Genomic DNA, 15,893 nt, shown 5'->3' on the forward strand with positions numbered 1-15,893 from the left:
TAATGGCAAAGATTGCTGAAAATTTTTTATGTTTGTTAGGCATAAAGAACAGTAGTAAGGACGAAAAGCCTATTTGTTAAAAATAATTATGCAGTAGTATGCAGAGTTATAAGGAATTTGATAATGTTACATAATGAAGAGGGAATAGTATGTGAAAGTTCTGTTAAGCCTAATATCATATATAGTTTGAGTTAAACTAATATAAAGTGTGTACAAGTCTGCTCCTGTGTCTGAATTATCTGTGAGCGTAATTAATTGCATCAGTCATTGAGCTTAAGCGAGAAATGTTAAGTCATCTAGTGGAGAATCGGACATGTGAATTTTATGTTTTTTTTCCATATCAATTTTGATTAGGGAATTTGAGTTGGATTAATTTAGTGTGTGTGCAGTGTAAACTTTTTTTTTCTACTTTGATTTAGTATGAATAAATTGTTTTGCTTGTCAAATAACTTGCCTGATTCTGCCTGACCAATGCACTTCTCATAAAAAGACTGAACCTGTGTGACCTTAAGAGTAAACGTAACCAACTGACAAATAGTAGATTTCAATGTTGCTTGACTTAGAGATAAATATTAGAGATATTTCCGTGTTGTGCTGAGTGCTTTTTTTTTTTGCATGTATTGGAAGATATACAATTCCTCTACTGATCTCTGATGGCGCAGTCAAAAATACAAATAAATTTTCAGAGATCATTGTGAGAAAAAGCCAGCTATTTAGACAAAGGAATTGGTTCCATCCAGACACAATTCCTAGATTCTAAATTACGTATATGTGAAATAGCATAGTCGTGCCCTTGAGAGGGGGGGAAGAAATTGATAGACTGAAAGGATTAAAGGTACTAGTCTATTTCAAGCAACGAGATTATACACTCGGAGTTACGACTGTTAAGTGTTAAGTTAAGAAAATTAAATAAGACAAATAAGTAAATAAAGTAATATAATGAATAGAGATTTCGAATCAAGTATAATAAAATAAAAATAACTTATAAATTTTACAATCTGTTAATTTAATTATTTGTGAAATTATTCTATCAAATTCCACAAATTCTATAAACTGTTTAGTGACAAAAATCAGGTCAATTAAATAGTTTATACAACAGATATTATTGTTATTATCTGAGACCTCCAGGAAGTCAAGGACTCATCGAGAGAGGCTATGAATCACCCAAACCAGCCGTTATATCTTCTCTTAAATTCATTCACACTAGATGCACTCACTGCCCTGTGAAAGAAAACTGTAGCCCTTTTCCCTTTTTTTGACTGCAAACAAACTTAACTTCAATGGATGCTCCCCATGTTTTCTTCCTAAATTCCATATAATGAAAAATTTCATCAGTCAATATCCTATAACACCCATTCAGAAGTTTATAGACCTTTATCATAACATCCCTCTTTCTCCTGTTAACCAGAGTCAGTAATCCATATACTTGCAATCTGTCCTCATAATCTAAATCCCATAATCCTTATATAATTGAATTATACAATATTAGCATGGATAAAAGGAAAGCTGACTGACAGATATCAAAAAGTGGTATACGGGGATCTCAGTCTGCAAGGTTTCTTTGGGAATCCGAAGTGTTGTTGTCTTGGCTTGCACGTCCCCTGAGACACTTCGCAAGTGCGACAGTAGGCAGCCTCCTAGGGGCGATTCCTGGACACCTTTGGGTGACTGTCTGGCCTGCTATGCCATTCCTCCCTTCCAGGGTTAGCAGCCCTGGTAGGGTTAAGTTTCCTCGCTTGCAATAACCCATCAGATGAAGGCTCCGACTCTTATAGGCCAGAGCCAGGAAACTCATCAAGTATGAATCCAGATGTCTGTTTCTTGTTTGGAGGTGATCCTGCCACCCGTCCCAGTGTTATCCTCAGGAAGAAAGTTAAAAAAAAAAAGCTCTGCAAGGACTGTCATCAATCCATTTATTCAAGTTCTCATCATGCTTGTTCTGGCAGTCAAGGAGAGTTCCCAAGCTCAGACACTTCGTATGTCTGGTCTGCGATCATGCATTCTCCACCGCAGTCGGCCTTGGTTTTCATCGCACCTCGAAACATCCAGCTGAAGCCAACGCTGCAATAACAACGGAGTGCATCAAAGCACGTTGAACTGCCAAAGAAGAAAAGATCTTCGCTGCTCATGAGATCAAGTTGATGGCTTAAGGGATAAAGAAAATCAATGACGCTTTATTTAAGATGTTCCCATTAAGATCCTTGGATGCCATCAAGTGTCATAGACGGAAAACCAGTTACAAAGCCTTAGTTCAAGAATTGGCAGCCCGTCTGCTACAGGTAGGGACAGGTAATATCTCCATATCCCCTGTCCCTGCCTCTCCATCTTCCAGCCACTATCCTGCTGTTGAAGAAGAGGCTTTGATTCTCAGACTGACATCATCTCTAGATGATCCTCCTCTTCTGGAATATAATCATCAAATTCTTAAATCTCTCATCCAGACTCACCTTCTGAGAATGGATATCACAGATCAGTTGATTGGCTATCTCCATGCTGAATTCTCCAAACACTTCATGCCTCGTCAACATCAGCCTACGTCTCATTCTACAATGACGTTGTCAAATAGGAAGCAGAGGAAGAGGGCCTGTGCAGCTATGCAGGCCCTCTATAAAAAAAAAGAATAGAGGGCAATGTGCCAAACCAATCCTTGACAGTGCTTCTCCTCCACCTCTAGCAGACTTACATGATGATTTTGTTAAATTCTGGAGTACAGTCTTTTCTGCTCCACCTCCACACTTCCCTGATTATGATGACCAACCTACAATATTGAGGTCCATTCCTGACCTTCAAATATACCAGCTGCTTTAATCTCCATCCAGAGATTAATGCAGCTCTTCCATCCAATTTCTCTGCCTCTGGACCTGATGGCTTTCCTTCGTCTAGGCTTTGGAAGGTGCCGTTGAAGATTCTTCAGGACTTAGTGGACATTCTCCTTTCCAGTAAAGCAATACCACCATACCTACGTGCTTCAAGAACTATCTTCATTCCAAGGAAAGAAACTTCAAGCTGTGCATCAGACTTTAGACCTGTTACCATCTCCCCTGTGATACTTACACTCTATCATAAAACTTTAGTTAAACGACTTCAGCAACATATACGGCATGATTATAGACAGAGAGCTTTTGTCCCTTCGGACGGCTGTGTCGAGAATATATATCTTCTTTCTTCTCTTCTCTCTGATTCCCGACGTCACCTTAAGCCTCTCTATATATGGCATCACTGGACCTCCAAAAGGCCTTTGATAGCATTTCCCTTCCTGCTCTCCTTCGAGAGCTGCCTATTACTGGATGTCCAGAACTCTTTCTTCCTTTCCTATGTTATGGAGCTATACTTGGGTAGCTCCATAACTGTCACTACAGGGTCCCGTGCAACTTCTATTCATGCAGTGCAGGGTGTTTGCCAGGTGATCCTCTATCTCCCCTTTTCTTTAACTGCATCATAGATGAGTTTCTTCACTCTCTTCCTGGCCATATAGGCTACTCTCTAGGCGCTTCTTCCTTTAATGATATGGCCTTTGTGGACGATCTTATTCTCTTAGCCTCTGCTAAGATAGGCTTGCAGGAACTCCTTGACCGGGCAGTTGACTTCTTCTCTCTTCGAAGCTTTTCTATTAATGCACAGAAGTCCTGCTCTTTAGCTCTTGTCCCCTCTGGTCATGACAAGAAGCTTAAGGTCGAGACTATAGAGTTTTCTCTGCACGGGAGGCCGTTGCATGCTTTGACCATCCTGGAAAAGTGGAGATACCTCGGTATCATGTTCACCTCAAAGTGAAGGTCTTCTGTCCCTTCTATCCTAGAAGCTGGGATTGCTTCTTTGAGGAAAGCGCCTCTAAAGCCCCATTAAAGACTGTTTCTCCTTTCCCATTTTCTCCTACCTCGTTTTGACCATAAGTTGGTGCTTGGTAGGACATACAGGGTGTTCGGGATAAATTTGACATATTTATAATTAATTATATTTTTCCGTAAGTTACATGTATTAACACACACTTCTCTTCATTTAAAAGTTTGGACCCTTCTTCATTCATATACAAGATGTCAGAAAGGATGGATAGCTGGAACCCACCTGAATCATGGAAGAGAATAACTTGTATCATGATGATTCGTGCCCGCCATCAAAATGAGGATATTACGACTGCTGCCCAATGCTCCCTGAATACAGTAAAAACAATCAGGCATGAACTAGAGACTTGCAATGGTGACTACGAGGATGTAGCAAGAAGAAAGATCCCTAGCAGACGATCTGATTGCGTTCGTACAGCAGAATTCCTCGCAAATCTGCAGGAACAGGTGTTGAAGAACCCTGGCATTGGAATTCGGGCTTTGTTCGTGGAGTTGCTAACTGTAGTCAAGCCCTGGATAACAAGGGTAGCCAATGGTAGGCCGTATGTATGGCAGCAGGATTCGGCCCCTTGCCACACCTCTGGGAAAAGTCAAAAATGGTTGTCTGAAAATTTCTACGACTTCACCAGTCCAAATGTTTGGCCTCCAAACTCCCCAGACCTTAACCCCATGGATTATTTTGTATGGGGCGCAGTTGAAAAAGACACCAATCGCACTTCCAGTAATACAAAAGCCCAGTTAATGGATAAAATTAAAACAGTTTTTGCGGCCCTTCCCAGGGAGACTGTAGCATCAGCTTGTTCGAGGTTCCGAAGCAGAATTGAAGCTGTGATCGATGCTAATGGTGGTTATTTTGAGTAAATCTTGTTGATAGTATTGTAATTAACTCTACCTGTAATGTTTTTTTGTCAATTCATTAAATTTAATAGATACAAAGAAGATTTTCTTTTTCCTTACGAAACTGTCAAATTTATCCCGAACACCCTGTATATCTCAGTACTGTCCCAAATGGACAGGGCTATCCATTCAGCAGTGAGATCATGGCTTCGACTGCCACCTGACACCCCTATTGCATATTTTAATGTGAGGGTGAAGGATGGTTGGCTCGGGGTTCCATCACTTAGATGGCTGATCCCACACCTGCAGCTGTCAAGAATCGCAAAGTTAGAACTATCTTCTTCCCCTTTCTGCAGAGAGGCTTTCTATAACCCATTAATACAAGAAGACTTTAGGCAGGCTAAAGGCTGGTCCCATTCTCAAGTAAGTACCTTAATTGAGTCAGCACCCACAGAACACAAGAGATGGGCATCTCTGTTGCACTGTTCTGTAGATGGTGCTCCTTTAAAAGAGTCATATCTGGTGCCTCTCCAGCATGATTGGGTAAAGGATGGCACTAGACTCCTCCCTGGGTTCAAGTATATTGACCTTATCAGGACGAGGATCAATGCCCTGCCTACTCGAGCCAACACACTCGATGGGGGTAGTAACAACTCAAATTGTAGGGCTGGCTGCCACTACAGTGAAACATTGTCTCATGTAGACCAGTGTTGCTTCCACACCCATGGGGGTCTGAGTGCAGAGGCATGATGCCGTGGTCTCCATTATGAACAACTGCTTTAAGAACAAAGGGTGGGAGACTGCGGTGGAACCACATTATAGGACCTCAACTGGTTTGCATAGGACAGACTTAGTGATTAAAATAGATGGTGACATTTTGGTAGTTGATGCCTAGGTAGTGGGAACAGGGCATCCACTAGCCTATAGCCATAATAATAAGGTAAACTATTACAAGAATAACCAAGATCTAGTTAATAAGATACGGGAGGAGCATGAGGCAACTCCGAGGTTTACCAGCTCCACAATCTCTTTACATGGCGTATGGAGTGCAGATAGTTATAAGGACTTAAAACAGCTTGGGCTTATGCAGAAGGATATAAAAGTTCTTTTCTTGAGGGTCCTATAGGGCACACTGGTGGCATGGCGTTGCAACCAGAGAATTACTACAATGATAACTAGAACAGGGATAGGGTAAAACACTTGTAAAGGCTTAGGCCTACATCGAGTCTGGATGAGATGTCTGGATGTAATGTAAGGGTAGTGTTCTACCCTTAAACTTCTCATAACCAGTATAAAGATTAATAAAAATTTTAAAAAAATTTTTTAAAATAACAAGTGGTGTACCACAAGGATCAGTGCTTGGTCCACTGTTATTCAATCTGTACATTAATGATATTGGGAAGGATTTGACAAGTGACATACAGTTATTTGCTGATGATGTAAAGACAGGTGGGGTAATCAGGAATGCTGCTTATATGCAGTCTTTGCAGAATGATTTGAATAGGCTGGAATTGTAGGCATGGGAAAATGGGTATCAGTTGAATGTCAGTAAATGTAAAGTCGTTCACTTCGGCATGATTAGATATCCAATGTCATATTATATTGGTGGGATTAGGCTAGAAGAAACTGATGAGGCTATGGATCTTGGAGTGTTAATAGACAGGAAGTTGAAGTTTAGGGGCCATGTGGCAAAGATTGCAAATACAACTCAAAAGATAATTGCAATGCAGAAACGAACTTTCATATGTACAAATACAACTCAAAAGATAATTGCAATGCAGAAACGAACTTTCATATGTAAAGATAAGAATGTTATTTTGCCTCTTTGCAACCCCTCCGTGTGGGGCACCTGTTCGTGGTAGAGGGGACCTCCCAGTGATGGCACTGGCCTTTTCATTCTTTCTCTTTGCTTTTCTTCCTGTATTTTTTGCTCGACTTGTCCTGAATCTTTTTCACTATCCTTTTTCCAGACCACCATCACTAGGATCCAATGCCCTGCCACCGCATTTGCCATGCAGTGCGACCCGTGAACATCTAGAAAGGAAGATCCTGGTAGTCTTGCACTACTTTGGCCCCCTGCTTTGGCAAGACGGGCAGCCCTGGATGGCCCAGCCGTGATCAATCGGCTAGTGGGCTTGCATGCAAGGGTTGCCAGTGTTGCAGTAAGTCTCTCACCCCCATGGTCTGAGGTTCGAATCCTAGACCTGCTGCAGTGCCAGTATAGCATCCACGGTAGCTCTGGCATTCCAGTCCTGTACGCAGTCTTTGCTTGCCAGATAGTGGACATCCATGTGTGTGTCTCTGTGGTGGGTGGGGAGCTCTGGCGCCAAACTAAAAACTCCTTAAATATGAATTCTTCATCCTCAAACTTTTCAGGGACCCTAACAAAATCCCAACTAAGTACTGATACTATAGATACAGCATATGGAAATAGAAGCAAGAAACAAAAGATATCAGATACTAACATAAATGTGCCAATCTTTTTAATCATTCATGCAACAGGTGAAAAACCAATTGGGAAAATGTCACTCCTCTTTATCCAAAACGGTTTAGAAGGTCTGGCAGGACCTCCCAAAACTGTCAAGAAATTGCGTTCTGCTGATATCCTTGTGGAAACAATGTGTAAACAACATTCCTAGAAACTATTGAGAGCAACAACAATGGGTGGAATATAAATTGCAGTAACACCTCACAGAACACTCAATTCCAGTAGAGGAGTGATATCAGAATGGGATCTCCTTGATGTTCCTGATGAGGAGATATGTTCAGAGCTTAAAGATCAAGGAGTGACGGGTGTGAGGTGTATCCTGATACGTAGGGATGATCGCCTGGTCTCTACCAAGAACATCATTCTTACTTTTCATACACCTAGGCCTCCGACATCTGTAAAAGCAGGGTATCTCAGCTGTCCTGTTAGAATGTACATCCCTAACCTGCTGAGATGCTTTAAATGTCAAAGATATGGACATGCTCAAATGCCTGTCGTGGTTCTTCTACCTGTGCCCGATGTGGTAGTAAAGAACATGATAAATCTTGATAACTAATATTTAAGGAATTGACAGCGTATACTAGAAATATAGATTAAATAAACTTTAATATATACTTTCCGATATTTCGGCGAACGTCACGTTGCCATCTTCTTGGGAACTTACTACAAAGACACGTGCACACAAGTACTAATAACAACAAATGAGACTGAAGCTAGGAAGCTAGCGTTTTCCTAAAGTCCTGATGGTGCCCCCTGGCAGGCTATATTGGTAGTTCTTGGCCTTTGGGCTGAAGTTCTTTTGATAAAAGTTTCCCAAATTTGGGGCAGTCTCATGCATCCAAATTTGTTGAGGTTTGGCATGTTCCTAAGGGCCGAAGCTGATTCCATGAAGCTAGCTTCCTAGCTTCAGTCTCATTTGCTGTTATTAGTACTTGTGTGCACGTGTCTTTGTAGTAAGTTCCCAAGAAGATGGCAACGTGACGTTCGCCGAAATATCGGAAAGTATATATTAAAGTTTATTTAATCTATATTTCTAGTATACACTGTCAATTCCTTAAATATTAGTTATCATGTTTAACCAGCGTATAAGCCTCTCAACAAGAATAATGATAAATCTTGCAGTGAAAAAAAAAGCTAAATGTGTCAACTGTCAGGGAGATCATCCAGCTTACTCTCGCGCATGTCAGAAATGGAAAGATGAAAAAGAGACACAGGAAATTAAACCAGAACAAAACATAACAGGATGCAAAAAGAAAGCTGGCCACCATTACACCTGCTCTACGATCCTCTTATGCTGAAAAAGTAACAATTAAAAAAGTGCCAACAGCAACTCAAACATCTATTCCACCATCTGATAATTTTACCATACCTGAACTTTACGATCGCAAGTGCTTCTCTGTTGAGCGCATTGATCACAAGACCTATGGCCTTACTCCAGAGACAACTTCAAAAATGGTCCCATTCGATGAAAACTCACCTGCCAAAAAAATTATGGCGGGGACATCACCATAATTTAAAAATATGATAAACTACCAAAGATAAACTACCAAACATTTGCACAGGAAAAATGAATACCTTGGTACCCACTGAAAGCAAATTAAACATACCAACTGACCCTAACACATTTGATGTTTTGAACACTCTACCAGAAGAAGAGATGGACATTGGTTATCCATACTTCCCTAAAACAGTGGATAAATATAAATCTGGCAAAGGTAAGCCCTCAACCTCTCAAAAACCAGACAAATCAATAAAATCAAGACAATAGGAAAATTTTTACAATGGAACTGTCGTGGGATTTGCCAGAATATTGACGATATCAAGATGTTGTTGCAGAAACGCAAACCTTTCTGTTTCTGTCTACAGGAAATGTACTTAAGACCCAATGAGGACCGTACCTTTAGGAATTTCACTGTCGTACGTAAGGACAGAACTGCAGGTAGTTCTGGTATGGAGGAGTAGCTATCCTAGTGGGCAGTCATACTCCTTTCCATCAGGAGATGGAAAGTATCCAACTTAATACTTCTCTGGAAGCAGTAGTGATTCGCTTCTCTGTGGGATTTCTTCTTACAGTATGTTCAATTTATTTACCACCGAATGCCAAGTTAAATGAAATCGATCTTGATAACCTTATCTCGCAACTACCTGAACCGATACTTTTGATAGGTAACTTTTATGGTCACAATACTCTATGGGGTAGTGCCAACATTAATAGACGAGGTCGAATCATTGAAAGAATTCTTGATAATAAGAACCTCCCCCTTTTAAATAATAAACTCAATATTTTCTTCCATATGCCTACTCATTCATATTCTACAGTTGATCTTACAATCTGCTCCCCTTCCATTCTTCCACTACTCACATGGGATGTTGAAGAGTATATGGAAGTGATCACTTTCCAGTTCTCTGCACATTGTCTTCACAGGAACCATGTTCACCCACACAGATACCTTTATGGAAAATTGACCAGGCTGACTGGAACATTTTCTCTCATCTTGCAAAATTTAATGCTGATTCCATCAGTCAAACACCTATCAATGAAGCAATAAAATATATAACAGAATGCATTGTCCAGGCAGCAACAACCTCCATCCCAAAAACATAATCTTGGTTTCCAATCTATCCAAAGCCTTGGAACCCAGAATGTCAGACAGCCAAAAAAAGATCAACACAGAGCATGGGACATATTTTGTAGATACCCCACCACATCAAACTTAATAGCTTTCAAGCGTGCTCGAGCCAATGCATGTTATGAGAGACATCAGAGTCAAAAATAATCATGGATCCAATTTACTACATCAATTAATCAAATGACCAGTCCAAAAATTGTATGGGATAAAATCAGGAAAATGAAAGGCAGATATAGAACACATTATTTGTCTACCTTAGACCATAATGGAAGTGTTATTGCTGATCTCGAAGATATTGCAGACACTCTGGGAGAAAATTTTGCCAGAATCTCAGCAACAGCTTCATATCCGACCGATTTTTAATTCTGAAAGAACAGCAAGAGAAACAAAGGCTAAATTTTTCTACCAATGTTCTTGAGCCATACAATAAACCATTTGTTAAAGAAGAACTAAAAAGAGCTCTCCTGCTATCTCACCCTAGTGCAATAGGGCCTGATGACATCCATTATGAAATGATAAAACATCTACCATCATCTTCTATTGATCTCCTTCTCTTACTATACAATAGAATACTTGCAGAGGAAGAGTTTCCAAATTTTTGGCATAAGTCAATTGTCATTGCTATCCCAAAACCAGGAAAAGATCCAACACAAGCAAATAATTACCGACCCATTGCTCTAACCAGATGTCTTTGTAAGATACTAGAGAAAATGGTTAATGCCAGACTTCTCTGGTATTTAGAAAGCAACAATCTTCTCTCCAGTACATAATGTGGTTTTCGTAGACATCAATCAACTTTAGACCAGTTAGGTAGGTAGACCAATCTGAAAGTAAAGAGACAAGCTTACTTGTGTAATCTTCATTGGTTTAGAATCATAGAGGCATTTTTCTTATCTGTTTTAGTAATTACTATATTTCTGTTGTTTTTCATTTCTTGCAGAGCTTTGAATTCTTCTTTTGATAGGTTGCTTTTTGGCTTGGGTAAGAACACTGACTACATTCAGTCTGATATTGTTGGGATCTTTATAGGTGTTCTAGTGAAGTTGTGGCCACATGCAAGTGTGCTGATTATGCTTCAAGATAAGGGATGATAAGTTTATTATGTGTACATATAACATGGATCACAAAACAATGATGTGTGCACACGTAATACCTGAAGACGGCAATGTAACATTGCCGAAATATAGATAGCAATTAATAAATTAGTTGATATTGTCATTTCCTAAAAAATTAGAAGTATGTCTAACTAACATATAAGCTTATCTACAACAATGTTTGGATAATTAAAGTCACCCATAATGATCGCTGTTTACTAACCATAAGGCTAAATTGGTGATGCATTTCTTCATTCCCTACAATTGAACTGCCAGGTCTGTAGCAACACTCCAACATATATTTCATTTTTTTGTTCTCTACTTTACACCAGATAGCTACATGGGACATTGTTGCCATCATACTACAATAGTACCCTCCTCTTTCTCTCCTGTCTCTTCTGTCATTCCTAAATATAGTACCCATTACACTCGATCCCAGTTACCATATCTTATTCTGATAGTTTTCACTAATGCCAACAAACTTAGGCCACATTGTATTCAATCAAGCAACAAACTCAATCCCTTTGTTTCTGATGTTTCCTGGCATTTGTGTATAGACATCACAAATTATCACCTTATAATTAGATATGCAATCTATTTAGCCATGTTGTAGAACTTTCTCTTTTTCCCTCTCCAGACATATTCAAAAGGTCGAACCTAAAGCATGTGTTTCCACTCCTTCGCCAGTTGCCTAACCATGTTCGAAGTGATCCATATCGTTATCACTTTGCATACTCACATGTATTCATTAAATAATATAAAGAAATAATGCTTTGGAAGTAACTTTGTCAGTGAAGCATTCCTTTTAAATCAGCTGCATTATCTATCTGATGACACCTGCTGCTCTTTCATATTAAAAATCAAAGTGATGTTTCTTTATTTCACACTTTTGATTCATTAGAAGTCCATTAACAATTGCAGGTTTTTTATCAAGATACTCATGGTAAAACAGGTACAAAATACAAAAATGGGGAAAAGAAGGATAAGGAAAATATGAGAAGGAAAAAAAAAACTAAATCAAAGGTTACAAGACAGAATAGCTCTAAGCATTCAAACACATCAGTTTCAATGCATAATTGAAAGAGGACGATGACATTGAACTCAGTGCCCATGAGTTCAATGCTCCTTGGTGTCTGATGGTGGTTTTACCATTCCTTGCCATTTTCCTTTGTTCATTGAAAAGTGACTGAAATCCTGCAAACTCTTTTTGCATCACTCCTTCACATTATGTGCTTACTCTCAGCTCAACCATCCTCTTCTAGTTATACTATCCATTGTACCAAGCATCAAGTTTTGATGTTTCTACTGTTATCCATTCTGCAGTTATGCCCAAAATACTTTAGTTTCCTTTGAATTATTTTCTACATCAGGTTTTACTCTTTCCAGTACAGTTCTTTTCTTCATTTGTTACCTTTTGCACCCATTCAATTCAGAGAATCTTTCTGTAACATCTGTGTGTTGAAGCTTAAGTGCTGTGCAGAATTTATGTTGGAGGTTTAATGGAATAATTATCAGCACTGAGAGAGGATTAAAAATAATTTTAATACTTCCAATATTTTGTCTCTGTCACAAAGACATCTCAGGGATTACAAAAAGTTTTTTGTAATCCCTGAAGATGTCTCTGTGACAGAGATGAAATATTGGAAGTGTTAAAATTATTTTTAATCCTTTTCTCAGTGCTCATAATTATTCCATTAAACCTCCAACATGCTTTCTGTAACATGTTCTTTCGAAAACCAATATTCTCCAACAGTCTTACCATTACCAGTCCCAAAACCAACTTTTTTTAGCCAATGGCTATAGCCCATATAAAATAGATAAAATATTACATATTCCCCCATCCTTCCAACACACAAGATCATAGCAAAACCATTCCCATTCAATATGTTAAGGGTACATCAGAAAAAAATATCCAATGTTCTCTGTAATATGATCTCTGTGCCACTTTGAAACCTTTCATTCAGCTAGCTACCCTCATACATTCTCCTGAAGATCAACTGCATTCTGTTGAATATCCTAGAGTGTACAAAGTTCCTTGTGCCTGCAGTTTGGCCTTCTTTGGACAGACTGGTAGATAAGTTAACGTCTGCCTTGAAGAACACAAAAATTACATATGCAATCATCTGCATGGCAAGTCAGGATTGGCTGACAATACTCTGGACACTCCTTCACATAGGATCAGATGGAGTAAAACATCTTTATTACATAGAAGTCTTTATAGGTCTGAGAGACTATTCTTAGAATCAGCATCATCTATGAATCCCTTTCCCAACACAAGTATGGTTGCATTAATTTACCAAAGATCTGGGAGACTATACTTTTGAGACCTGATAGCTTGACTTCTCTAAATTAGCTTTATGAATATCTGACCTATAGAGAATGCCATGAAAGGACATTAATTCTATTGGAAGCTATAGTTTAAATTGCTTTTCTCAGTTACACAGTTCAGTGCCACAGATAATTGAATACCTATTACAATTTTATTACAGCAAAATATTTGTGAGTTTAATAAATTGTATTTTTTCCCTCTTTGTGTTGTTTATACCGTAAAGCATTATTATGAATGTTTGTAGTCATATTAAAAGCAAATCAGATGAATATGGAATGTTTTGTTTATTTATTTTTATTTTTTTAGATTTTTCAGATGTATTCATCATTTGATTTGGGTTACAGAAAAGAATATATCAAATCTACAGTGAGATTGGTAAGCATTTATTTCCTATGCTCTATAACTAATTAATTAATGCTAAATGGGTATTCTTCCACCCACCCAGCCAGTTCTCTTTGCTTTGATTTTATATGTTCACACTGGGCAGTGTCTGGATGTGCATAAACCACCAGCAGGAACTAGCTTCAGCATATGTATGCTGCTTCCACATCAGTCAGTCGCATTTTCACAAAGCTTATACAGCATGCTAGTTAAACGTTTTCAGTAAAATTAGCATTTATGAAGTGTCTTGAAGATACTGAATATCTCAAATGTAATTTGAGTTCATTTTAAGTTTACACACACACACTCATAGTGTGTGCTTTCTGCACCCAATGACTGTATTATATACAGCTGTTATATGTATTTTCATCATCATCATCATCATCAAATTCCTGCCATGTACCCACAAGGGATGTACAGGATATGATAGTACTACATGAAAAAATTATATCATTACTAACTTCCTATCTACAATTTTCCTCCAAATCAGTCTGTTACTTGTCAAGACTCCAACATTATCAGATTTTATATTTCTATCGTCTAAGGCACTCTGTACTGTATCAATCCACCTATATCTTGGTCTTCCTCTGGGTCGTTTTGCTGCCAACCTGGCAGAGAATTTGTTTTGCTAATCTTTCCTCACCCATTCTGTTTAGGTGACCATAAAACCTGAGATTAGCTCTGCTAACACATTCCTGGATGCTGACAATGTCAAGTTCTTTCCTAATATCCTCGTTTTTAATATGATATTGCTATTGATGCCATCTGTTCATGCCTATAATCTTTCTCAGAACTCTCATATCTGCGGTCTCTAGTCTTTGGTCAAGTGTTTTACTTCTGACCCAGCTCTCAGATCCATAAGTTAAAACTGATTTGAACACTGCCTTGTAGACAGCTAATTTAGTGTTTTGACTAATTTCTCTCTTATTCCACATGAATTTATTCAGTTGACCTCCCACCATACCAACTTTGCTGATTCTGTTGTCTATTTCTATATTTAATTTACCATCTTCACTAAAAATCATGCCTAAGTAGCTGAAATGTTTTACTTGTTCCACAGGTTCTCCATTCACAATACAGTTGAGACATTTTCAATGATTCTGCCTATTTTCATTGTCTTTGTCTTTTTATTGCTGACCTTTATACCATATCTATTACAACAATTATTCAGTTTAGTCAGAGAATCTTGCAGACTTGTAGCGGATTTATTTAGAAGAATAACATCATCCGTATAAAACAAAGAGCTGACATTAACATCTCCAATTTTGATATTATGTTTAATACCACTTTCATTCATAATGTGATCCATATAGATAATAGATAACAGAGGGGATAATGTACATCCTTGTCTCACACCAGATTTAACATTAAACCATCTTCCTGTACTTCCTTCAATTCTAACTGCTGACTTACAACTCAAATAAAGACTAAGTATTGCTTGATATAATGCCCCAGTGACACCATATAACTGCAGTGTATTGATTAGCTTCTCTCTTGGCACCTTATCATATGCCTTTTCCAAATCGACAAAACTTAAATACAGATCTTTGTTATATTCCCATGCTTTCTCGACTATTTGTCATAAAGTGAAGATCTGATCCTGACAGCCTCTGTTTGGCCTGAATCCAGCTTGTTCTTCACCAAGCTTTTCTTCCACAATTCTTCTCAACCGTTTCTCAAGTATACTTGCATAGATCTTGCCAGGAACACTCAGTAGGGAAATACCTCTGTAATTCTCACATTCAGTTTTATTTCCCTTTTTATATATGGGTACTATGAAGAGCTCTACTCCAATCATTGGGAATTCGTCCCTCTGTCCAGGCTTTCTGAACTATGCAGTGCAGCCACTGTAAGACTCTTATACCACCATACTTCAGCATTTCTGGTCGAATATCATCTACTCCTGCTGCCTTTCCACATTTCAAGCTTTGATGGCTTTTTCTACTTTTTCTAATTCCTAGCCTCTTCTCTCCATTGAAATTTGTGCACATTTTTATGTTGGAACATGGTGTTAGTAATAACCAGTCCATGTCCTGAGCAGAAATCCAACAGATATTTGCCATTATTATTAGCTTTGCTCTTTTCTCCAAATTTTCCCAAAATATTTTTGTACGTCTCACAATCATTTCCTACTCTGCTATTTAGATCCCCAACAAGGACCAACTTTTCCTTTTTCATTGTTTTAGTTGGTTTTTCTAAAGCATCAAAAATTCCTCCACTTCTACCTTAGTAGAACCTTCTGTGGGACCATAGGCACAAATAAGTCTCATTGTCCAGTTCCCCATTCTCATATTT

The 15,893-nt window shown here is 38.6% G+C and overlaps 1 protein-coding gene across 4 annotated transcripts in view; it reads left to right on the forward strand.

The window, feature by feature from the left end:
* The window catches only part of LOC150101039 (uncharacterized), a 592,625-nt gene that overhangs the window by 546,958 nt on the left and 29,774 nt on the right, over positions 1–15,893 (forward strand). For all 4 annotated transcript variants that reach the window (XM_090401634.1, XM_090401633.1, XM_090401632.1 and 1 more), the window contains exon 27: positions 13,524–13,592. In XM_090401634.1, coding sequence (XP_090257760.1) covers positions 13,524–13,592 — 69 coding nt within the window. The remainder of the gene's footprint in view (positions 1–13,523; positions 13,593–15,893) is intronic.

This window comes from Typopeltis vanoorti, chromosome 12, assembly GCF_054136105.1.
Source record: "Typopeltis vanoorti isolate ZY-2024b chromosome 12, IOZ_Tvanoo_1.0, whole genome shotgun sequence".
Taxonomy (NCBI): domain Eukaryota; kingdom Metazoa; phylum Arthropoda; class Arachnida; order Uropygi; family Thelyphonidae; genus Typopeltis; species Typopeltis vanoorti.